This window comes from Dama dama, chromosome X (assembly GCF_033118175.1).
Source record: "Dama dama isolate Ldn47 chromosome X, ASM3311817v1, whole genome shotgun sequence".
NCBI classification, from domain to species: Eukaryota; Metazoa; Chordata; class Mammalia; order Artiodactyla; family Cervidae; genus Dama; species Dama dama.
The window spans coordinates 16534783-16560166 of NC_083714.1; the positions used below are offsets into that span (position 1 = coordinate 16534783).

Genomic DNA, 25384 nt, shown 5'->3' on the forward strand with positions numbered 1-25384 from the left:
GGTTCTGTGAAGACCCACAAGATATTCTAGAACTAACACTCAAAAAAGATGTCCTTTTCATTATAGGGGACTGGAATGCAAAAGTAGGAAGTCAAGAGACACCTGGAATAACAGGCAAATTTGGCCTTGGAGTACAAAATGAAGCAGGTCAAAGGCTAACAGAGGTTTGCCAAGAGAATGCACTGGTCACAACAAACACCCTCTTCCAACAACACAAGAGAAGGCTCTACACATGGACATCACCAGACGGTCAATATTGAAATCAGATTGATTATATTCCTTGCAGCCAAAGATGGAGAAGCTCTATACAGTCAGCAAAAACAAGACTGAGAGCTGACTGTGATTCTGATGATGAACTCCTTATTGGCAAATTCAGAATTAAACTGAAGAAAGTAGGGAAAACCAATGAGCCATTCAGGTATGACCTAAATCAAATCCCTTATGATTATACAGTGGAAGTAACAAATAGATTCAAGGGATTAGATCTGATAGACAGAGTGCCTGAAGAACTATGGACGGAGGTACATGACATTGTACAGGAGGCAGGGATCAAAATCATCCCCAAGAAAAAGAAATGCAAAGAGGCAAAATGGTTGTCTGAGGAGGCCTTACAAATAACTGAGCAAAGAAGAGAAGTGAAAGGCAAAGGAGAAAAGGAAAGATATACCCATCTGAATGCAGAGTTCCAAAGAACAGCAAGGAGAGATAAGAAAGCCTTCCTCAGCGATCAATGCAAAGAAGTAGAGGAAAACAATAGAATGGGAAAGACTAGAGATCACTTCAAGAAAATTAGAGATATCAAGGGAACATTTCATGCAAAGATGGGCACAATAAAGGACAGAAATGGTATGGACTTAACAGAAGCAGAAGATATTAAGAAGAGGTGGCAAGAATACACAGAAGAACTATACAAAAAAGATCTTCATGACTCAGATAACCATGATGGTGTGATCACTCACCTAGAGCCACACATCCTGGAATGTGAACTCAAGTGGGCTGTAGGAAGCATCATTATGAACAAAGGAGGTGATGGAATTCCAGTTGAACTATTTCAAATCCTAAAAGATGAGGCTGTGAAAGTGCTGCCCTCAATATGCCAGCAATTTGGAAAACTCAGCAGTGGCCACAGAACTGGAAAATATCAATTTTCATTCCAATCCCAAAGAAAGGCAGTGCCAAAGAATGTTCAAACTATCCCACAATTGCACTCATCTCACACGCTAGCAAAGTAATGCTCAAAATTCTCCAAGCCAGGCTTCAACAGTACATGAACCGTGAACTTCCAGATGTTCAAGCTGGATTTAGAAAAGGCAGAGGAACCAGAGATCAAATTGCTAGCATCCATTGGATCATCAAAAAAGCAAGAGAGTTCCAGAAAAACATCTATTTCTGCTTTATTGACTACACCAAAGCCTTTGATTGTGTGAATCACAACAAACTGGAAAATTCTTGAAGAGATGGGAATACCAGACTACCTGACCTGACTCTTGAGAAATCTGTATGCAGATCAAGAAGCAACAGTTAGAACTGGACATGGAACAACAGACTGGTTCCAAATAGGGAAAGGAGTACGTCAAGGCTGTATATTGTCAACCTGCTTATTTAACTTTTATGCAGAGTACATCATGTGAAATGCTGGGCTGGAAGAAGCACAAGCTGGAATCAAGATTGCCGGGAGAAATATCAATAACCTCAGATATGCAGATGACACCACCCTTATGGCAGAAAGGGAAGAAGAACTAAAGAGCCTCTTGAGGAAAGTGAAAGAGCAGAGTGAAAAAGCTGGTTTAAAGTTCAACATTCAGAAAACTAAGATCATGGCATCCAGTCCCACCATGCATGCATGCATGCCAAGTCGCTTCAGTCGTGTCTGACCCTGTGCGACCCTATGGACAGCAGCCCACCAGCCTCCTCCATCCACAGGATTCTCCAGGCAAGAATACTGGAGTGGGCTGCCATTTCCTTTTCCACCAGTCCCATCATTTCATGGCAAATAAATGGGGAAACAATGGAGACAGTGAGGGACTTTATTTTGGGGGGCTCCCAAATCACTGCAGATGGTGACTGCAGTTATGAAATTAAAAGACGCTTGTTCCTTGGAAGAATAGCTATGACCAACCTAGACAGCATATTAAGAAGCAGAGACATTACTTTGCCAACAAAGGGTCTATCTAGTCAAAGCTATGGTTTTTCCTGTATTCATATACGGATGTGAGAGTTAGACTATAAAGAAAGCTGAGTGGCAAAGAATTGACGCTTTTGAACTGTGGTGTTGGAGAATACTCTTGAGAATCATTTGGACTGCAAGGAGATCCAACCAGTCCATCCTAAAGGAAATCAGTCCTGAGTGTTCATTGGAAGGACTGATGCTGAAGCTGAAACTCCAATACTTTGGCCACTTGATGGGAAGAACTGACTCATTTGAAAAGACTCTGATGCTGGGAAAGATTGAAGGCAGGAGGAGAAGGGAATGACAGAGGATGAGATGGTTGGATGGCATCACCAACCTCATGGACATGAGTTTGAGTAAACTCCGAGAGTTGGCGATGGATAGGGAGGCCTATCCATGGATAGGTATGCTGCAGTCCATGGGGTTGCAAAGAGTCGGACACAACTGAGCAACTGAACTGAACTGAATACCTGTCCCCTGGAGAAGGAAATGGCAACCCATTCCAAAACAGCGGAGCCTGGCAGGCTACAGTCCATGGTGTCGCAAAGTCAGACATGACTTAGCGACTAAACACATACTTGTCTCCAACAGTTATAATCAATTTGGGATGTGAAGATGTGCTTCAAATAGTAACATAGAAGTCATTTTCCAGTGACAAGCCCTGCCACCTTCTGGAAGACTGGGGGCTTATTAAAAATATAGATTCTTGAACTTCACCCTCAGGTATTTGATTCAGTAACTGTAGCCCAAGAATATGCATTTCAAAAACACCCTCATGATGCTGATGCCTCAGGTTCTGGTACCAACATTTGAGAAAAACACCACTAAAAATATGAAAAGCAGGAGCTCTGGTGATAGAGAAAATTAGTTTAAATCTCAGCCCTGCCATGTATGAGCTGTAGCCCTGGCTCCTACTTTTCTATGTGTCATTCCTAACTAAGGATTTACTGCTCCTCCAGCCACGTATGCCCCTTGGAGAAGTCTGTCCCAACTGCACATGCTCAGCTGGGTACTTCCCTATTCTCACCTATTTCTAGAAAGGGAAAGCCCTTTAGAGTGTGTTACTATCCTTACTCCCCCACAGCTCATGTGCAGATGACCAGTGGGTGGCCATCCTGTTTCCCCTCTTCAACGGCTCCTTCCACAAGAATCCCATCACAAAATGTACCAAGTGTCCTCCCCAAACATGGTTGCTATAGTTTTCGATCATTGCTCTGACCAAGCCGAGGTCTGGAATTAGACACTTTACTTGACTTCAGCCCTTGTGGAATCTCAACGCCAATACAAATGTTTGTGCATATGATCTCGGACAGACCTCAGAACCCTCTCTTCTGCTGCAATCCTAGCTGTCCTGAATCTTCCCCTGCTGCCAGAATTACAACTTCCCCGTATTTCAACAGCTGTGTAATCCCCTCCCAGCTGCACATTCTCAATTAGGTGGATGCCTAGTCTTTGTCTCCGGGCAGAGAAAACCTCCTCAACTGGCTGTTATGAACCCCCTTTGCCCATCATCCCTCCCAATCACAAGTGCAACTATTGGGTGAGCAGTCATTTTGTTACACTTCACACTCCACTCTCAAATATCTGTCCTAATATGGCTATTTGGTAGTTTGAATTTACTACCTTGAGCAGAAGTCTAGTCTGGGTTAATTTGTTATTAATTTGTTCAATTTATGGCTCTTGTAGCAACTTTAGCTCAAACATAGTGGAAAATTTATGTTTGTGGTCCAACTATATCTCAGCTTTCCCTTCCCAGGGAACTCCCCCACTCAACTCTCCTATTCATTTCACTGCATATTCTCTCTCCAAGTTATAAGACAGTTCACCTCTCCTAGAGATTTTTAAAATAGATCAGGGAGGCTTCACAGAGAGGCTGTACTTGACCTGGCCTTTTAGACATGGACAGACATTTGCAGGCAGAGATGGAAGAAAAGGGAATTCCAGAAAAAAAGCAACACTATGAGTGAAACTGAGCAGAGGTTCTCAAATGTTAGTGGGTACTGGAATCATGATGGGAAAATAACAAATAGATAACAAATCCAAGACAGTAGTTACCTTTGCTGTGGAGACAAGGGGATACGATCAGGGTATGAAGACTTCAACAACATCAGTAATAATCTATTCCTTAAGCCTTAGGATGCATATATCTGAAATATTTCATACTATACTTTCAAAAATAAGTCAGTCAGCCTGAGAGGCTATGTAGAATCCAGAGTGCCAGGCATCAGCTCTTATTCGGGAGATTTAGGAAGGCACTAAGGAATCTGCATTTAATAAGCACACCCAGGAAATTCTTATCTAAGTGCTTCATGGACCACTCTGAGAAACACTAAGATAGAACTTCCTCTCCAAAGAGATAAAGAAAAATCAATGACACCAGTGCATAAAGCCCAAGGCTGAGAGTCAGAGGGCCTCGATCATATTCTCTGCTCTGCTTCAAATCTTCTACATGAGTCTTTGTTAATAGGTTAACTCCTTTAAACACCATTTCCCAAACAGAAAGCCACTTTTATAATCCTTGCTCAACATGGTAAAGATAAGTTAAATGATGACTGATGACACTTTGGAAAGCTTTCCAGGAAATGCTTGGTTTGCAGAGAAGATAATGGTTTTTAAAAAAAACATCACCCTTTCCTTGAATCACATTCTCAGTGATCTGTCTCCAATGGCAATTTTCATTCAGCTTGAAGCATGTAGCATTAGGACCTTATGTGGAGCAAAACATTAGTGCCTGTCTGGATGTGTTGAATTCTATCTGCTTAACTAAACCAAAACAAAAAACGTCCAGAGTGGTAGTTCTTACTTGGGTTGGGGAAAGGGAACACAGCACACACATCAGAGTCACTGGGGAGATTTTTAAAAAACATGTAGCCTTCCACCTGTTGCTATGTATATTAGTATGAGAAAGAGGGAGAGAGACCATTTTTTTAAGCACTCCAGGTGATTCTGATACATTCCCTGCTCTAGAAAGATTCTTGGCCTCCCTCAAGTAACCTGATCCAAGATCTTACACTTTTTCCTGCCAAGAGTTCTTTATATTTACTTCTCACCTATTTCTTCTTCGGTTAGCTCTCACTGAAGGTAGAGGATAACTCACAAGCATGTTGCATGTGTATACACAGGGGAATGTAAATAATGACCTTGTTCTCAGGGATCAGGGGCCAGCTGGCTGGAAACCTCAGCATCCCCAGGGTTGAAATAATCTCCTGACCAGATGTTTCCTTCCCCGGTTAGAGGAGGGCATGAAGGTCCCAGTGGAAGGCTCTCTGGACCCTACACTTGTCCAGCTGGATCGGCTGCAGGTGGAGCAAATAGGACCCAAGGGCCCCATCAGGTCACCTTGCTGAATCTGACTCAGGCCAGCAGTTCTTTATTTCTTCCTGTCTCTCCCATTTCCCACCGCTCATCTCTGTGGACAGCCGCCAAACTGGGGAACAAGAGTCAGGCAGAGGGGAGGGAGTAGTTCTTAATGGATACTCCATCTCTTCAGTGGTTTGGGGTCTGGCAGGGATAAACCAAACCTGAAACAAATGGGTTCCTCCCCCTGATATATTTTGGTTAATGCACTAGCTCTGAGAAGCAGTCTGGCCTGGAGCAATGAAATCAATTTCCTTCGGTTGAACAACAGGCTTCAACTTAACCCCCACAGCTCTTTCTCATATGTCTTTTATCCGTGCAGCTCAAAACGCTCTTCAGGTTTGGCTTTCTGCCACTAACAGAGCCCATCTCTGAGGAGTGAGGCACAAGATCTCTGAAGAACCTTGGATAATGGTTGTATGCCAAGGGGTGCCTAGAAAATATGATACATTCAAGCAGGCTTTACCATTCCTTCACATCTGATATAACCTTGACAGGCTCCAGTTTCTAAAAAGGAAATGAAAATGACTCTTAGTTGGCTGGTATTACAGATGGGGAAGTTGTGGAAATTCAGCCATCTGTCCAGTATTATTCCCTTGCCCAAGGAGAAACCTTGTAGCACACCTTGGGTCTTAACTCTTTCCATGACTACTGTCAAATGGCATTTTATTCTTGAGTTTTAAAGATCCTCATCTAAGCATAAACACTGTGACTATGTTCCTATGAGCAATAGCCAATGGGGAATATAAAATGGCAGAAATCATACGAGATGAAAATGATACTGATGTTTCTGTTGCCTCTGCATGACATCTGCCACTCAGTTAAAGTTCTTCCCCACTCAGTTCATGGGTGTCTAAGTCTCCATTGCATGCATGTGCGTGCTAAGTCCCTTCAGTCATGTCTGACTCTTTGTGACCCTATGGACCATGGCCCTCCAGGCTCCTCTGTCCATGGGATTCTGCAGGCAAGAATACTGGAGTAGCTTGCCATTTCCTTCTCTATGGTATCATCCCGACCCACAGACCTGCATCTCTTGTGTCTCCTACATTGGCAGTCAGGTTCTTTACCACCAGCACCACCTAGAAAGCCCAAGTCTCCATTACCTAGTCACATCTTCCTTCAACAATTTGAGTTTCTGGACCTCAAAGGTGAGATCAACCAAAATGTATTATATGGAGACCCACAGAGGTTTTGTGAAAGTCTCACTTAAGCCCAAGGTAGGAGGCAAGGTGGCTGTAGGAGCCAATGTTAATTCTTAGAGTCAGATGTAGACTGTTGCTACTGTCCTTCTTATTCCTACCAGTTAGCCCCTCCTCACTCTCTGCTGGAAACTCTTAGAAAAGCAAATGAAGCTAAGTTGTCACTCTCAAGTCAGAAGAGAAGAGAATTCAGGGTGCTAATACCCTTGAATGAAAGCCTGGAAAAAAGGAAAGGATGTGAATGAAGCCAGCTCTCATGTGACCAACTTATCCCAAAATATACCAGACATTGCCTTAGCCATATGTTCATTCTTTCTACCGTTACTGAATGCCTGCTATATGCCAGGCGCTGAGCTGGGCCCTGGGCTATAAATATGAGTTGTAAGAAGCACTCCTTTCTCTGCCAGCTAAGTATCACTTCCTGAAATAATGAGCCCATAGAAGTACCAAGCTAGTCATAGTAAGCCCAAGAAAGCAGGTGAAAGGTGAGCCTACTTAAGACTCATTTGTAATATCTGTGGAGCCCACAAAGGGGGGCTAAAGTCATTGGTTTAGACCAGCCTTAGTAACCTGTTAGCTCTGTACCAGGGTTTTCAAGGGGAAGAGAGAAATTAATGTAATGACTTTCCAATGTGGCCAGAAAATCATTAGTAATGGGAAAGTTCATACATAAGGGAGATTAGAATGTTAATTCAAATTTAAAATTTTTACAATGAGTCTAGGGAAAGAGGGAAACATCTTAACATCACCTTAACTGGCACAAAAAGAGAATCCGGTACTTTTCATAAGAAGGCAAGGAAATCATATCTTAGCTTAGGGTTTCTCAATCTTGGCACTATTGACATTTGGGACCAGATATTTCTTTGTTTTGGGGAGTAGGCAACTATTTTATTTTTATGCATTGTGGTATATTTAACAGCATCCCTCATCTTTATCCACTGATTGTCAGTAGCACCCTCCCCAATTTGTGATAACCAAAAATGTCTCAAAGACATTACCAAATGTCCTCTGCTGGTGGGGGTGAGGGGTGTAAAAAATCAGTCCCTGATGAGAAGCACTGTCTTAGGTCATCACTACCATTGCACTGCAAGGCTACTTGAATGCAGTCATCGGAGAGAAGAAGAAAATGAGGATCTGGGCTATCTTGCCAATGAACCAATTCAAGGAAAGAAGGAAAGTGAACATGAGAGAGGTCAGTCATTTGCTTACAGCCACAGGGCAACTTAACAAAAGAGCCAGAAGTGGGATCGAAGTTTCCTGGCTCCAGTCACCCACACTGTGCTGCTAATGGAGATGACAGTGATAATGAATAGGAATTCTAAAACTTTTCAGGAACAACAACAAACTTCAGCCATTGATTCTACCAGCACTTTTTTCCATTTCCCCATTCAGGTGTAAAAAATAGCTCATACATTCACACATATATCTGCCTGTGTGTCTAAACTTGCCTTTTTCCTCTCAGTTCAAATGAAACCACTCCCATTGCTTTCCTACACTCTGCCATTTTTGCATTTTGTCCTTTCCTAGCCCATCCACACACTGCCAGCATCCCAGGTCTCCTGCACTAAATTTAGAGGCAGACTGAATGAGAGAAAAGATAAGTAGAGTGAGTCGGGGCCAGAGGAAACCTGAATAGACTGTTGATGGCTACCAGTCAGGGCTAGCCTTAGATGTTGCCAGATAAGTGGTCAACTGCAGTCTGCCTGGTAGCTAGCATTTCACTATTAGAGATGTATTTTTTTGGTGAGGACTGCATATTAAACTCATTTAGTAATTAGAACCTTTGTGTATGTGTTAATCAGATCACGGTCCTCAGATAACTACCAGCGATCAGGGATCTTAGAGGTCAAGTTTATTTGGGAACTGTAATACTGGAGTATCGGAGAAGGCAATGGGACCCCACTCCAGTTCTCTTGCCTGGTTTCCAGGATGGAGGAGCGTGGTAGGCTGCAGTCCATGGGGTCGCTAAGAGCCGGACACGACTGAGCGAATTCACCTTCACTTTTCACTTTCATGCGCTGGAGAAGGAAATGGCAACCCACTCCAGTGTTCTTGCCTGGAGAATCCCAGGGACAGGGGAGCCTGGTGGGCTGCCGTCTATGGGGTTGCACAGAGTCGGACACGACTGAAGTGACTTAGCAGCAGTAGCAATACTGGAGTATAGAGTTGTATACCATACTAGTAGTATACTAGAGTTGCTTCCTCTGCAAAGCAGACCTGGATAATATGTTAAATGGGCACTCTGCAGGAAAAAGAATGTGATGAAAATCAGGGCCAAAAAAACAGATATCAACTCTGCCTGCTAGCCAATCTTGCTGTGAATAAAACCCTGATGTAGATTGCACTTTGGGGAGTCCCAGACCAGGTATCTCAAAGGATCTCCCTTTCAGAGCCTTGTTGTTGTTGTCCAGTTGCCAAGTCATGTCCAACTCTTTGTGACCCCATGGACTGTAGCCCCCCAGGCTCCTCTGCCCATGGGATTCCCCAGGCAAGAATACTGGAGTGGGCTGCCATTTCCTTCCCCATGGGATCTTCCCGACTCAGGGATCAAACCTGTGTCTCCTGCATTGGCAGGCAGATTCTTTACCATCTGAGTCACCAGGGAAGCCCATTCACAGCCTTAGCCCATTCACAGCCTTAGAGTTGGACAAAGAGGAGAAGCTGAGAGTGGATTTCCCTGTAAGGCAATATGCCCACTCTACCCACCCCTGCAAAGCTCCCCAACCTCCCCAATCTCAGCCACACAGTCTTACCTCCCACGAACTGTGCAGCTCCCATGCAACGTCCCATCATTCTGGAGATGAGTTCTTCCATGCAGCAGCCCAGGACAGCAGCCAGTGCCACCAGGAGCAGCAGAGCACAGCCAGCACCTGTCACCACCGTGCACATCTGCCAGGCCAGGCTGGGGATGGCACTGAAGCTGGCATAGCGCCCACACTCTTCAACCATGATCAGACTCTGCCCCTCTCCCCTCACAGGGTAATTGCACCTCCGGAATGTGCTGAATGACACTGGCTTCCCCAGCTGAGATCCAAAGAGCCAATAAGGCAGGAAGTAACTGGCAGAACTGGCCACGGCGGTAACAAGGGACAGAAAGGCCCAGAGGGTCCCCACCAGGGTCAGGCTGCTCCTCATGGTCCCAGGTTTCTTGGCGGGGATGGGGAGATGAGTCGGTTCACAGCACCAAATGCAGAAAGTTGTCATGTAGGCTCCACCAGCCTAGTTTTCATTTGCCTGGCCAGCCCCAGGGCTCAGTCATGTGCTTCTTGGCCCTTACTTCTGGATAAGGTTATTGTTTCGAGGATCATTTGGGTCCCTATGGGATTCTGCTCTCCACCACTTTTCCCATCTTCCCTTCCTTCCACCTGGTTCAGACTTCTATGGTCTCTAGGCTGCAATGGAAGAACCACAGAAGTGAATTAGTGACTGTTCCATCTACTCCAATGCAGCCTGCCTGAGTGTGTGCATGCTAAGTCACTTCAGTTGTGACCAACTCTTTGTGACACTATGGATTATAGACCTCCAGGCTCCTCTGTTCATGGGATTCTCCAAGCAAGAATCCTGGAGTGGGTTGCCATGCCCTTCTCCAGGGGATCTTCCCAATCCAGGGATTGAACCCACATCTTTTACATCTCTTGCATTGCCAAGCAGATTCTTTACCACTAGCACCACCTGGGAAGCCCAATGCAACCCAAACAGACAGCTTTTAGTTCTTGACATCTAGCATGGAACAACGGGTAGGAGGGAGGCCTGAATCAAACCTAGGCTCTCCAGAGAGCCCCCAATTTCCAATGGAAAAACCTTGTTTACCTGAGGCCTGGAAGGAGGTACTGCCTCAAGAGGGCCAGGAACCAAGGTGATTTCAGAGAGTGAAGGAAGAAGGAAGATCACTCACAGGGCCTGCCCACACTCCAAGGGAGAAGAGGGAAGGAGCACTCACCATGGAGTGCCCATTTGACCTTAGTAGGATATCCAATAGAGCATTAACTTGGGCTTCCCCAGTATTGCATCAGTTAGGTTCAAATGGGTAAATAAAATAAGGGGCACCTAGTCTCACTCCCTATGCTCATCACTGAGCAAGCTCTGTTCAGTCACTTTTCCCCAAGAACAAAATGGGAGGCACCTTCCCAAACAGTGAGGGTTGTTTAACACTAAACTGTTTACTAAGAAAAACTGCCCAGTCCTTTGCTGAATATAATCATGAAAACTTCTCCTCTCTCTGAAACAGATCTGGTGCCCCCTGCCTGGATGCAGGAACATAGATCTCGAGCTGTAAGGGCCTTTCAAGATGCCTTTTGGAACAAGTCGTCTCAGATTCAAGATGCTGAGTGCCTTTTTAGATCTAATCTCCTCAGCCCAGCTCACAAATGGCTTTCACAGACCCCACTGTCAAAAATCAACTGCTTCCCTCCCAACTACATTAATCTGCCATTGCATTCTGGCCTGTTTCTCAATGAAGGCAGCCAGAGACCACACTGCAGCCTGCTGACAGCCCTGTGAACATCTCCAGCAAACAGATGGTGGAATCTGTTTCAGAAACTCCATGATTCATCACCACAGCTTAAAGTTACAGGTGGTGGGAAAGGGGAGAAGGGGTAGGGGACCAAAGGCAGGGGAATTATAGGAACTGTCCATGGGGTCACCACCTTGCCAGTTGAGACATGGCCAGCAACAAGTAGCAGTTGTACTCAGGGTCTCAAGGACCTTGCCCAGCCATGAGCCCTGTCACAACTATCACCAAACAATGTCTGACATGAAGCAGGCACTGCCATCCATGTATGTTTAATGAAACCCATTCTAGAGAAGCATCCAATTTCTAGGCTGGCAGAAATCTTGATTAATCACCTAATTCAAACTTTTTTTTTTACATATGGGGAGGTGTGGCCCTGTAAGTGGGTAGTGATTTCCCCCAAATCACAGAGAAGTTAGCAAGCAGCCAGACTGGAATAAGAAACCCAATCTACAGATGCCTAGGCCAGTACTTTTGTACTCCACAGTGCGAACCACCCTCCTCCTCTATCACTTTACAGATGGGAATACAGAGAGGAAATGATTTCCTCAAGGGTAAAGAACTAGTGAAGTACCCTAGCTGGATCAGAGTCCAGTTATCCGATTCTTAGTATAATGCTCTTTTCTTGCTCCACCACAATTCCCCTCCCAATACAGATATATTGTGTGCTGGGTGTTTTGCGCAGGAAGGGAGCAGAGACTATAAATCGCAGGTGTTTACTTTGGAATGTTAGAGCTTGGGAAGAAAGTGCCCTGAGCTGGGCCCCAGGGAATGAGGCTTTGTGCCTGAGAGTTGAGGGAATGAAAGAAAGATGTGACGCAGGGTTGAAAGCCAACAGGAGAAGTGAAACTAGTCTTGAGTAATTGCTGTTAGAAAGCAGGTATGCTTGGCTGCAATGAGGTAATGCCTCTGCTTGCTATATTAGAGCATGTAAGATTATGGAAAATGCAAGCAGCTCTCTTTTATGAGCTCACTTCCTGGTGAAGAAGCCCAGGCCAGAGGATGAGAGGAAACAAGCTGATAAACAACTGCTGGGTGCACCATCATATTCCCTTCCAAGACCATTATTTCATGTGCTCTGCCAAACAATCTCCTCAGGTTGGTAGGAAAGGTAGTACCCCTGGTTTACAAATGAGCAAATATGGAATCTAGAAAAATGGTACTGATGAACCTATTTGCAGGGAAAGAATGGAGATGCAGATGTAGAGAGTGGACTTGTGGACACAGTGGGGGAAGGAGAGCAGGATGAATGGAGAAAGTAGCACTGACATATATACACTATCATTTGTAAAGTAGATAATTAGTGGGAAGCTATTGTAGCCCAGCCTGGTCCTCTGTGATGACCCAGAAGGGTGAGATGTGGAGAGGGGAGGAAGGCTCCAGAGGGAGGGGATATATGTATAATTACTGCTGGTTTGCATTTTGTATGGCAGAAACCAACACTGTAAAGCAATTTTTCTGCAATTAAAAATAAATTTAAAAAAGAAAGCTAAGGAACTTGCCCAAATTTACACAGTGATTCAAATAGCAGCACCATCATTTCTCACCTCTCACTTCACCTTCCCCATAGTCTTCCTCATCACACCAAGTGTTTTGATGAAAAGCCTCCATGGTTTCCCACCCACAATGGCAAATCTGTTTAAGGATGATGAAAAAAATCAGACAGGAAGGACAGGCAAGGCAGGAGGAAGGTGACTTTCTCTACCCAGCATGTCACCATAAAGACCAGGGCATTAGCTATTTCAAGTTTGTAGTCAGAACTAGCCCTATATGTCCACCATGAATGTTTATCATCTTGAGATCAAGTCCCAGTACAAAATCCAGTAGAAGGGCAGAGAGTATAAGGCAGAGAAAGGGATTAAATCGGTGAGTGGTACCTAGACTATACTAAAATAGGAGGAGGGCTTCTGATGTAAGGTAATCACCATCTGTGCCAAGTCAGGCTGTTTAAAAAACTATAAGACTACTATAAGACTACTATGGTAACCCCTGTTACCATCATTTCATTTTAAAGATGCCATTTTGAAGCCAAGAGATAGGAAGGTGGAATCACAAAATTCAGTTTAAATTAAATAGGTTTAGCTTTAGAAAAACTCATTGGCTTTCAGAATTTAAATACTTTCAACTTCAGGAAAAACTCGTTCTCCTTATCTCATTTAGAACTAGGATGTCCAGCCATGCTAGTTAACTTGGGACTAAGGGATGTGGGATTGTCAGGGATGAAACTATAAATAACAAAGTCCCAAAATGGATGAGTTAGTCACTCTATCTAGGACTAGAAGTGTGGTGAGCCAGCACAATCCATGGACAGCAGGTTGAGAATCACTGCCACAGATAATTTTCTCTTGCTCTCTCTCTAGGATTCAAACAATATGAAGTGAAAAGTGACCATGGAATTAAATAATGGAGAGATGAAATCTTTATATCCTGAAGGTAAAACCTTTCTGAATCATAGGCTTGACCTCATGCAGTCAAGAAAGGGAGGTCAGAGATCCCATTGCTCAATATTTTCTGAGCACAAAATAAGCTCCAGTCCAGCTTCTCCTATGGCAATCGGCCATGTGGGGTCTGCATGTACACTGTTCTACCTTCACACAGAGAAATGCATTCAACCAAGTGCTTTGAGTTACTGCACCAGCTGTCATGGAGTAACCTCTCTTCATGATAGCCCTCCAAAGCAATCAGGTTCATTCCCAGGAGCTAGCCAAGTCTCTTTTACACTCACATAAATAAAAGTCACACATAATGCTATACTTCACTTTACTTCTCTTGTATATTTCATGTAGCAATCACTTTGTTTCCCTGTCCTGGAAGGCCTCACCACAGAGCCACATTGGATTTCAGAAACCAAGAACTCACCCCAGTGCTCCTGCTAAATGGTCCAGTAACCAGGTATTGCTAGGTTGGCTACTGCCCCTCTCTCTTTGTTTATCACATGGTCTCTCCCCCTTCGTTGCTCTATCTCCTCAATGGATCACATGCCTGTTTCTGAGAGTGACAGTATGAGATGCAGTGAATGTGGCTAGAAAGTTATAATGACCAGGGTGGAAGCATGAAGGCTGCCCTAAATTTATTGTCCTTACTAGAGACTAGTAGTAAGGATACAGTGGTCATTCTAACATAGACTCATGGATAGAGGTCATTTCAACCTATAAGATGCAGGAAACCCTCCTAAGCCATACACATCAAATGATTATCTATACTGCTTTTAAAGAACTCTAGAGGAAAGAGGACTCAACAGTTTTTCTCAGTAGCTTGATAACTCTCACTGTCAATAAATCATTTACGTCTCATTTTAAACCTTTTTCTGATACAGTTCAGTTCAGTCGCTCAGTCGTGTCCGACTCTTTATGACCCCATGAACCGCAGCACTCCAGGCCTCCCTGTCCATCACCAACTACCAACTTAAGGTAAATTCCTTTGGTCAGGTCCTCAGAGGAAATGGAGGACAGATTGGCCACTGTCATCCTGACAAGAGCCCTTCATCAACACAGATTAACTCAGATTGCTGGTATCTTGTGCTCAGTTGCTCAGTTGTGTCAAACTCTTGCGACCCCATGGATCGTAGACCACCAGGCTTTGCTATGCATGGGATTCTCCAGGCAAGAACACTAGAGTGGGTTGCCATGCCCTCCTCCAGGGAATCTTCCCAACCTAGGGATTGAACCTGTGTCTCTTGCATCTCCTGCATTGGCAGGAGGATTCTTTACCATCTGAGCCACAGGAGAAGCCCTGCTGGTACCTTACCTTTGGACTTTTCCCTCCCCAAATGAGCACTCTACCTCTCCCTGTGGTGTCTCCTTCCCAAGCCTGTGATCATTTGTTCTCAACTTTTCACTCCTGTGTATCCCTACTTATATGTGAGCACTTACTTAGTATTAATGAAACTGGAAACATTGCTCTTGTATTTTTCTTGGTGGAGAAAAACAAAGCAAATTCTTCCAACACCTTATCTCCTCCCCAGTCTCCATGGAAAAGGACTCAAACACTACTGGTTTTGGACTGGTTTGCGAGAAGCAGCTTTGTTGGCACTGTTATTGGCAAGGGAATATGAATAGGCCTTTCTCCTCACACCCCCAGACAGTGTGCATAGCCTACTAGCCAACCCTTTAACAAATAGTGGGTTAGCCAAAAAGTTTGTTCAGCTTTTTCCATAACAGTTTACGGAAAAACCTGGAAGAACTTTTTGGCCAACCCTATTCATCATAGTCGGGCTTCCCTTGTGGCTCAGATGGTAAAGCGTCTGCCTGCAACGCGGGAGACCTGGGTTTGATCCCTGGGTCAGGAAGATCCCCTGGAGAAGGAAATGGCAACCCACTCCAGTACTCTTGCCTGAAAAATTCCATGGACTGCAGAGCCTGGTAGGCTACAGTCCATGGGGTCGCAAAGAGTCGGACATGACTGAGCGACTTCACTTCACTTCACTTCACTTCACTCATCATACTCAGTGTTGAGACTTTAAGAAATAATTAATAGGCATAGGCATATGGCTTCAGTGGGTAAATAGAGTCCTACTCCAGAAAAATTTCTTGCTCTTGTATTAAATTGGGTATATAAGCAACCTGACCATTCTAGATCTTTCTGCTTCAGTGCGTGCTAAGTCACTTCAGTTGTGTCCAACTCTGTGCAACCCTATGAACTGTAGCCCGCCAGGCTCCTCTGTCTATGGGATTCTCCAAGCTAGAATACTGGAGTGGGTAGCTCTTTCCTTTTCCAAGGGATCTTCCGGACACAGGGATGGAACCTTGGTCTCCTGCACTGCAGGTGGATTCTTTACCACAAGTGCCACCTGCTTCAAACACAGCCTCAAAAAGAATCTATAACCACTTTCCAAGTATTTCCCGCCTTATTTTCTGCCACCTGAGTTCCTCCAGAATTTTCTCCTCTATACATCTCCACAATGGGCATCTCTCCAGATTCTCCTATGCCTGAAATCATCTCATGACTTATCTACCCCCAGAATTGTGTTTGTTTCCCATTCGTATTGTGGTAACTTGAAGAAGACCTCACTTTTTGTAAGGTTTATTGAGGTACACGCGATATATGAAAATCTGCACATATTCAATGTATATATCTCAATGAGTTTGGACACATGCCTACATCTGTAACACCATCACCACAGCCAAGGCACTGAATATGTTCATAATCTTCAAAAAGTTCCTTGTAATGAATTTGAGTCAGTTCTAGTGAGGTGGATGAACCTAGAGCCTCTTATACTGGATGAAGTAAGTCAGAAAGAGAAAAATATCATGTATTAACCCATATATATGAAATATAGAAAAACTGTACTGATGAACCTATTTGCAGGGCAGGAATAGAGATGCAGACCTAGAGAATGGACTTGTGGACATAGAGGGTAAGGAGAGGGCGGAATGAATTGAGAGAGTAGCACTGAAACATAAACTATCATATGTAAAACAGATAGCTAATGGGAAGTTGCAGTATAACACAGGGAGCTCAACCCAGTGCTCTGTGACAACCTAAACGGTTGGTATGGGGTGGGGGTAGGAGGGAGTTTGGAGAGGGAGGAGACATGTATACTTATAGCTGATTCATGTTGTTTTACAGCAGAAACCAACACAACATTGTAAAGCAATTATCCTCCAATTAAAAATAAATAAACAAATTGAAAAAACAAGTTCCTTATATTGTTTTGTGGGTTTGTGTGTGTTAAGAAAACTTAACATAAGGTCTATCCTTGCAGTGTATTTTTGAAGTGCACAACACCATATCGTTAACCACAGGCACAAAGCTGTACAGAATATCTCTAGAAGTTATTCATCTTGTGTAACTGAAACTTTATGCCTACTGAGAAACAGCTCCACATTCCCCCTTCCTCCAGACTCTGGCAACCACCATTCTACTCTATGCTTATAAAGACCTCACTTTAGGTCTGAATCTTGTCTTTCAAATTCTCAGCTTTCTTGCTTGTGGATTGTCTTTCTAAGCCTTCTCCCTCCTCCCATCCTCTTTTAATCTGGGGTAGAAAGACTAGCAAAAGTAGCTGTGTTGGGTTTGTTTGTTCATTTATTTGCATTTCTCCATCCTGAGGTAAAGATATTCACCAGGAGGTAAGATGTTGGGAGGCAGGAAGCCAGGGAGTTAGTGCAGAGGACCAACCGAGTCATCAATAACCTAGAAGGTCAATTATAAATAATCAAGTTGGCCATGGAGAGACAGGGAGAGCCCATAAAAAGAACCTCCATGTTAAGTCCTGGGCTATTCCCTTTCTGCTGAGTCTGAGATTAGAAAGGTGAAAATTGGAATGATTTCCTAAATTTTATATGAGCTTCTCCCTTCTTTGTAAAAATAAAATAAAATACTGCTCATTGAGCTCCCTGTCTGTCTTTTGCTTTGGAAAGTGGGGTATCAATCAGAGATCTTCACCCCAGGTCTTATTCTGCCTGGACAAGTGCCACCACCTTTAGTGTTCAATTGGTTGGCTAGGAGACCTATCTCACACCCTCCACCGGTTAGGAACTACTCCAACCAGCCTGCTCTGGCAAGACACCATTAAGTTCTATCAACAATGGATTAACTGGTAAAGCTTTTCCCTACAACCTTAAGTTAATAGTCCCAGCCCTGCTATTGTTGCCCAGTACTCCCTCTACCCATGACCTCCAGTAAGGAATAAAATGCCACCACAGCTAACCTCCTCCATTCAATGAATCTAGCCAGTGTAGGAAGAAGGTGCACTGAATGCTTCTACTACTTCAGCAGACATGAGAGGCAGTCTGGCATGTGAAGAGTGTTTTTCAAATGGGGTCCCCTAACACCTCTGCATCAGAATCACCATCAGTACTTGTCAAAAATGTAGACTACGACCTCCTTTTAAGATTCACTGAATTAGAGTCTATGGAATTTGCATTTTTCAAAAATCCTCAGTTGATTCTGATGGAAACTAATGATTGAGAAATAGCATCTTCATGGACAAGAGTCCAGATTTTGGAATCCAGATCTGGGATAGGGTCCTGAGGTCTGCCCCTTACAAGTTAGATGAACTTGAAAGGCTCACTTAAAACCTTTGAGTTTGAGTTTCCTCTATAAAATAAAGATGATGGAACACAGAGTTCAAGTGAAGTATCATCTGTGCTATGTTATCCTAACACCAGGATAGGTAATTCTCCCACCTACTAGAGAAGACAATATCGTCCCACTAAGTAATAGAGAAGACTCAGAGTCACTCAAGAAGGGGAACATTATTCCTCTTCCCTTTCTCCCCTAACCAGTCTCTCAGTGATTTCTCCTCACCATGAGACTTCTTTCTGCTTTGTTTCCTACCATGAAACAGAATCATTTGGCCCAGTGTTCCTTTCAAGAATGGATTTATAAGTAAACTATTTCAGGTTTTTCTGGAAATCATCATGCTTTGGCACACAGTAGGAACTCAAATATTTACTGAGCAAATGCAATCTTTTACTTCCAGTCCAACTCACTTCAATATCTGCATTTCAGTTTAACCCCAGCACCCCAATTCAGTACCATAACCCCAATTTTGGCAAGTCTAAGAAGTCAACCCAGCACATCAGCAAACCCGATCCACTTTTATTTCTATAGACAGGTCAGAACAAAATCCTTCCCTCCACTCCCAGAGACCCGGACTTCCTCTACTCAAGTTACCAACTCTCCTGGGGAAACCAACCAGCATTTAACTCTTAGGTCTTCACACCGTGTCAACACGAAACGGGAATCCAGCCCTGATTCCTCTTAGCCTCTGTGTAAACAACAGACTTGAGGAAGTAAAAATGAACCAGTTTGCCTTTGGGAAGAAAACAGCTTCTCTGAGCTGTCAGATGAAAGGGCAGGAAGCCTGAGAAAGGAAGGGGAGAAGGGGGGTTGAGCAAAGGGAGAGCAAACAGTTTCTTATCCAGCTGTTTCAATTGTATTTGGCCCAAGTTGCAAATTTACCTTCTGACCACGAAGGCTGATTGACTTGTTCCCTCTCTTCGGACTCACATCTGAGAAACAACTTCTCCTCACAGCTTGTCAGAGGGGATGGGAATTCCAGCTGCTCTTTGCAGTGATGCCTGAAAAAAACTTGCTTTACCTTTGGGAGAGAGAGGCGGAGTCTAACCTAGTGGGAATTAACTCCAAACACGCTGGAGGCTTCAAAGTCAGCCTCAGACATGCAGGCACTTAAGTAGCTTAGCGGGCACAGCATCCCCCACCTCCATCCTCACAGATGCCAAGTCAGCTGTGCGTGAGTAAGTGAGAGTGTGTGCGTGTGTGTGTATGTGTGTGTGTGTGAGCATGTGCAGATATGTCCACACTTGAACTGCATAGCTGTCTCACTTCCTCACCTGCTGCCCAAATGCCTGCCGAGGAATAGATGTTCTCCCTAACTTCCCAAACCCTAAATAATCTCACCATGCATATTACATAGCAGATTTACATGGTTGGAAATGACTCAGTAGACACATGCCTGAAGGGAGTAGGACAGAATAAACCCTTCCCCAAACTGATTTCCACTATATGATGGGGAAGGTGCTCCAACAGGGCCATCCATGACTCCAAGGTGTCTCAAGTTTACACTGAAAAACTTAAAATCACACATTGAAAAGGCTAAATAATACTTTAAAAAAAATTAGTACTATCAAAAAATAATAGCAGCACTACCAAAAGTCAATGTTTAATATCCCAAAGCACCAATAACTGCTCTTATATTTGAGCGAAGAATTGAGAAGTCTGGAAAGTCATGAAGCTTTGCCTGACACTCTGCTCCAAGCTGATGTCATTTCTCCCACCTCTAATGTCCCTGGCACTCTATATTTATTTCAGGAAATTTATTACCTTCTACCTTGTATCAATTTTTTGCATATATGTCTTCTTTCACCTCTGAGTTGCCTTGTGAACAGGGAACTTGGCTGAACAAAATGAGTTAGAAGAAGGAATGGTAACTAGCTAAACTTAATAGAGCATACCGTTGTGTTGTTGTATGTTAGTTGCCCAGTCATGTCTGACTCTTTGCGACCCCATAGACTGTAGCCCGCCAGGCTCCTCTGTCCAAGGAATTGTCCAGGCAAGAATATTGGAGTGGGTAGCCATTCACTTCTCCAGGGAATCTTCCTGAACCAGGGATCAAACTGGGGTTTCCTGCATTGAAGGTGGGTTCTTTACCATCTGGGCTACCAGGGAAGCCCTAATAGAGCATACTAGACTGATCCAAAGAAACTTTCCTTCCATAATGGCCCACTTACCTTCTCAGAATGCTATGGAGGTTATCAGGCCTGTTATGATTCAGAATATGAGAGCAAATGAACTAGCAGTTTAGCACATTCATTGTAGCCTGAGTATTTAATGAAGTTGTTGAAATTTTTCCCATGGGCATTCCTGTCTTTCATCAGTGATATAGCCTTATATTCATGAATGTATGCATCTGTCTATCTTGCTACTTCCCACCAGCACTTTCTAACCATTATTTTTCCTGCTCCAGCACACTGATAAACCACATTCCCATCTGTAATAATGGCTTACTAAGGCAGTTACTGGGGGAGGAAGGGGTGACCCCATAGGTTGAATGTCAGACTTTTAGCAGTATAAACTCCCAAGATAAGTTTTATAATCTTCCTGTTCATGTCCTCTTAAGCACTACTGCTTCAGATATGGGACTATATAAAGAAAAATGCTGACCCTTTCTCATTAAAAATAAGTTGATATTAACAGACACTGTGTGTGAGATATGGCTGAAAATTTTGACATCAGAAAGATAGTGATTTTGTGTTATGCATTGATAAAGATTGCCTTTTGCTTAGCGGCTACACCTGACATTTGGGTAACATCACTATTTGCAATTCTAAGAGCTAATTTTTACTTACCTTTTTTTATCCTCTTTTTCCTGTGCCTCCAGTTCCCTTGAGGGGAATACCGTGGAAACTATGCTAAATAACAATCAAATTTATTGGGTAAAGTTGTGCTTCCTGTTCTTAATTTAACAATTGATAGTGACCTTGGAAGGAGAAGGCAATGGCACCCCACTCCAGTACTCTTGCCTGGAAAATCCCATGGACAGAGGAGCCTGGTAGGCTGCAGTCCATGGGGTCGCTGAGTCAGACATGACTGAGCGACTTCACTTTCACTTTTCACTTTCATGCATTGGAGAAGGAAATGGCAACCCACTCCAGTGTTCTTGCCTGAAGAACCCCAGGGACGGTGGAGCCTGGTGGGCTGCCGTCTGTGGGGTCACACAGAGTCAGACACGACTGACACGACTTAGCAGCAGCAGCAGCAGCAGTGACCTTGGAAAAAAAATTTGCTGGCATCTTGCAGCTCTTGGTAAATTTACATCTGAAAAGGCTTTTCAGCCCTGCTTCCATAATATCATATGGGAAGGATTGAGAAGGGAACACATCTTATTAGTCATTTAGGGGACAGAGTGATATATAATATTTTAATAATACTAAAATGGGTATTGGCCAGGGACCTGGGGAATACCTACATTCTGCCTTTGATCAGTATGAAACAAGAGATCCTGCAAAGATAAGATATGGTGACAGGTGATTCTGATACATAGCACCCCTCCACCCCCATTCTTAGTTTGCAAAACACTGCTCTGTACAATAGAATTTCCCAAGCAGAATCAACACTCCCACAACATTTTGCAGTCTAGACAAGGGGTCAGCAAGCTGGAGCCTGTGCCATGCACCAAATTCAATAGGCTGCCTGTTTTTGTAGTTTTATTGGCACACAGACATAACATTCATTTATGTATCATCTATGGCTGTTTTCACATTACAACTGAAGAGCTGAGTAGTTGTGACAAAGATCTCATGGTCCACAAAGCCTAAAAAATTTACGCTCTGGCTATTTTAAAAAAAAATTCTGACTACTGGTTTAGATCCACACCAATAGATTATAACAGAGACATTATGTTAATTGTTATAAGAAGGGTGTTGAAAAAAGAGGGAGGGAAAGTGAAATTAAGAGAAGCGTTGCTTGCTTTCAGCTTTGTGAAGGTGCCAGTCAACCCTCGCCAGTTCTTTAGAATCAATCTGTGAAGTTAAGAATACACTAGAGATCAGTATAAGCCAAATATTTGCTAAGTCTACAAAAATGTATTTCTCTGTTAACTGGCTACTCTTTGAACCTGCGTTTACATGTTTCTCCAATATGCTTTAAGTCTTTAACTGACAATTTTATAGACATATGTCACATACCATGAGGTTCACCCTTTAAAAGTATAGAATATGGTTTTCTTAGTATATTCACAAAATTGTACACTCCATCACTGCAATATAATTCCAGAATATTTTAACCACCCCCAAAACAAGCCATATAATTACTAGCATATAACTTAAATTATTTTTCCTCTTTCATCAAAGCTGCTTTTTCTTTAGGGGCTACTTTTTAAAAAAATTTTAAATAAACTTTCTTCTTACTCTGGTTCTATGCTCTGTTCTAGTCTTACTTGAAGGGACCATTTATTTCCAGAGTCCCATTGCCTTTGAACTTGGGAGAATTTGCATTATGTGAATACAAATTTAAAACCACATAGACTCTATGACCTGTCACTCATGCAGGTTGGATATGGTAGCTACATCTTGCTTATACTATATTTTCAGTTCTAGACTGAAAACCTAGAAATGAAATTTATATTTCTTTTTTTTTTACATTACCAAGAGATTAAAAATTTATTGAAGTATAGTTAATGTACAGTGTCATATTAGGTTCAGGTGTACAATATATTGATTTGACACTTTAATACAAAATGATCACCATAAGTCTTGCAAACATTCATCACCATACAAAGTTATTATAGTATTATTTATATATTCCTTATGCTGTATATTACCTACCCTTGTACCACTTAATTCTCTTCACCTATTTCATGCAACACTTGCCCCTTCTCCCACCCCCCTAGCAACCACCAGCTTGTTCTTTATGAGTATGTTTCTGTTTTGTTTTGTACACTTATTTGATTTAGTTTTTAGATTCCACATACAAGTGAAATCATATAGTATTAGTCTTTCTCTATCTGACTTATTTCACTTAGCATAACACTGTTTAGATCTGTTCAAGACGTCCCAAATTGCAAGCTTTCATTTTTTAAATGGCTGAGTAATATTCCATTGTATATAAATATGTACATCTTCTTTATTCATTCAGCTATTAATGGAGTTTTCACAGTGTGGATGAAACTTATATTTCTTTTTGCATAAAAATTAGAACTAACAACTCTTTGATGAGTTTTCTTATTACCCTCGGACAATGACCTTATTAGTGTTAACCAAAACTGTGGTGTTGGAGAAGACTCTTGAGAGTCCCTTGGACTGCAAGGAGATCCAACTGGTCCATCCTAAAGGAGATCAGTCCTGGGTGTTCATTGGAGGGACTGATGTGGAAGCTGAAACTCCAATACTTTGGCCACCTGATGAGAAGAGTATTTGAAAAGACCCTGATGCTGGGAAAAATTGAAGGCAGGAGGAGAAGGGGACAACAGAGGATGAGATGGTTGGATGGCATCACTGACTCGATGGACATGGGTTTGGGTGGACTCCGGGAGTTGGTGACGGACAGGTAGGCCTGGCGTGCTGCGATTCATGGGGTCGCAAAGAGTCGGACATGACTGAGGGACTGAACTGAACTGAACTGAACTGAGTGATGTGTTGGGCAGGTAAATACTTAATTTAATAACTGGTTTTGGGTGTCATGGGAGCAAGAGAGCCCTGATTGGTGGTATTTGCTGATCTCCATGGTGTAAATACTCCCACCATGGCCAATTTCAAGCTACCAACTTGAAGTCAATGAAAGTGGAGTTGGAAAGATACATACACAGTCTACTCTCATGAGCTGGTACAATCCAATTCCCACACATTACTGGAATTCAGATTCAGGGAATTACTTCAGTCTTGTTTTGTGTAGATTTATAAGCTGTAACAATATTAACCAAAATACAATAGCTACCATAGTTGTTTATGTGTTGCACACAGACGTCTCCCCACTCTCAACACACTAGTCAGCCAACACTGAAACATATCAAAAATTTTTACTGCGCCAACTTAGAGCCTTTGGAGTGCAATGGGTGTATTATTAAGAAGTAAACCAAAGATAAATTGTTTATGGATCTTACTGACTGCTTTAACAACTTCTGAGAGAGAATCTTTACTATATTTATAATAGATTTTTTAAAAACAGATTGCAATCCTTTTTAAAAAAACTTAAATAATGTACAATGTTTTTAGTCCATCTTGTGCAGTATAAATTAAACTAAATTGTATTATATTGACTACTATGAGTATCTTTCTGTAAGTGTGTTAATGTGGAAATTAACTTTTAAAAAGGAAAAAAATATGGAAAATGTTTGTCAGCAAACAAAATTCTTAAAAAGTCCTATATATTAGGTGGGGAGATCCATCACTCATGCTGTTGTTTCCCTCTTGGAAAAAGGCTACCTGACAGTTACTTCCTAATCACTCATGTGTGCCAGACTCTGTGTTAAGTGCTGGAAACACAAGAGTTAAAGATAGACAGGGTCCCTTGTGATGTTTACACTCGACTCAAAGAGATGCAAAAGATTAAACAAGCAAACAAACATGATAATAATAGACAGTGATGAATACTGAGTAATTTAAAAATAGTGATATTGATAGAGTAATGAGGTTGAGGAAGACCTACTTTATTTTTGTTTTGTTTTTTTTAACTTTTTACTTTGTTTTGGAGTATAGCTGACTAACAATGTGATAGTTTCAAGTGGAAAAAAACATGATAATAATAAACAGTGATGAATACTGAGTGATTTTAAAAGTACTTATACTGAAAGAATAATGAGGTTGAGGGAGATCTACTTTTTTTTTTAACTTTTTGTATTGGAGAATAGCTGATTAACAATGTTGTGATAGTTTCAGGTGGACAGCAAAGGGACTCAACCATTGGGAGAAAATATATGCAAATGATGTGACTGACAAGGGATTAGTCTCCAAAGTCTACAAACAGCTCATGAGGCTTAACATCACCAAAGCAAACAAACCAATCAAAAAATGGGCAGAAGACCTAAATAGACATTTCTCCATAGAAGACATATAGATGGCCAAGAGGCACATGAAAAGATGCTCAACATCCCTAATTATTAGAAAGATTCAAATCAAAACTACAATGAGATATCACCTCACACAGGTCAGAATGGCCATCATCAAAAAATCTACAAAGAATAAA

At 42.6% G+C, this 25384-nt stretch overlaps 1 protein-coding gene across 1 annotated transcript in view; it reads right to left on the reverse strand.

Moving 5' to 3' along the window:
- Positions 1-9861, reverse strand: part of LHFPL1 (LHFPL tetraspan subfamily member 1) — a 52337-nt gene extending 42476 nt beyond the window's left edge. Inside the window, exon 1 of the mRNA XM_061137261.1 lies at positions 9480-9861. Within this exon, the coding sequence (XP_060993244.1) occupies positions 9480-9861 (382 nt within the window). The remainder of the gene's footprint in view (positions 1-9479) is intronic.
- Between the last annotated feature and the right edge of the window lie 15523 nt (positions 9862-25384).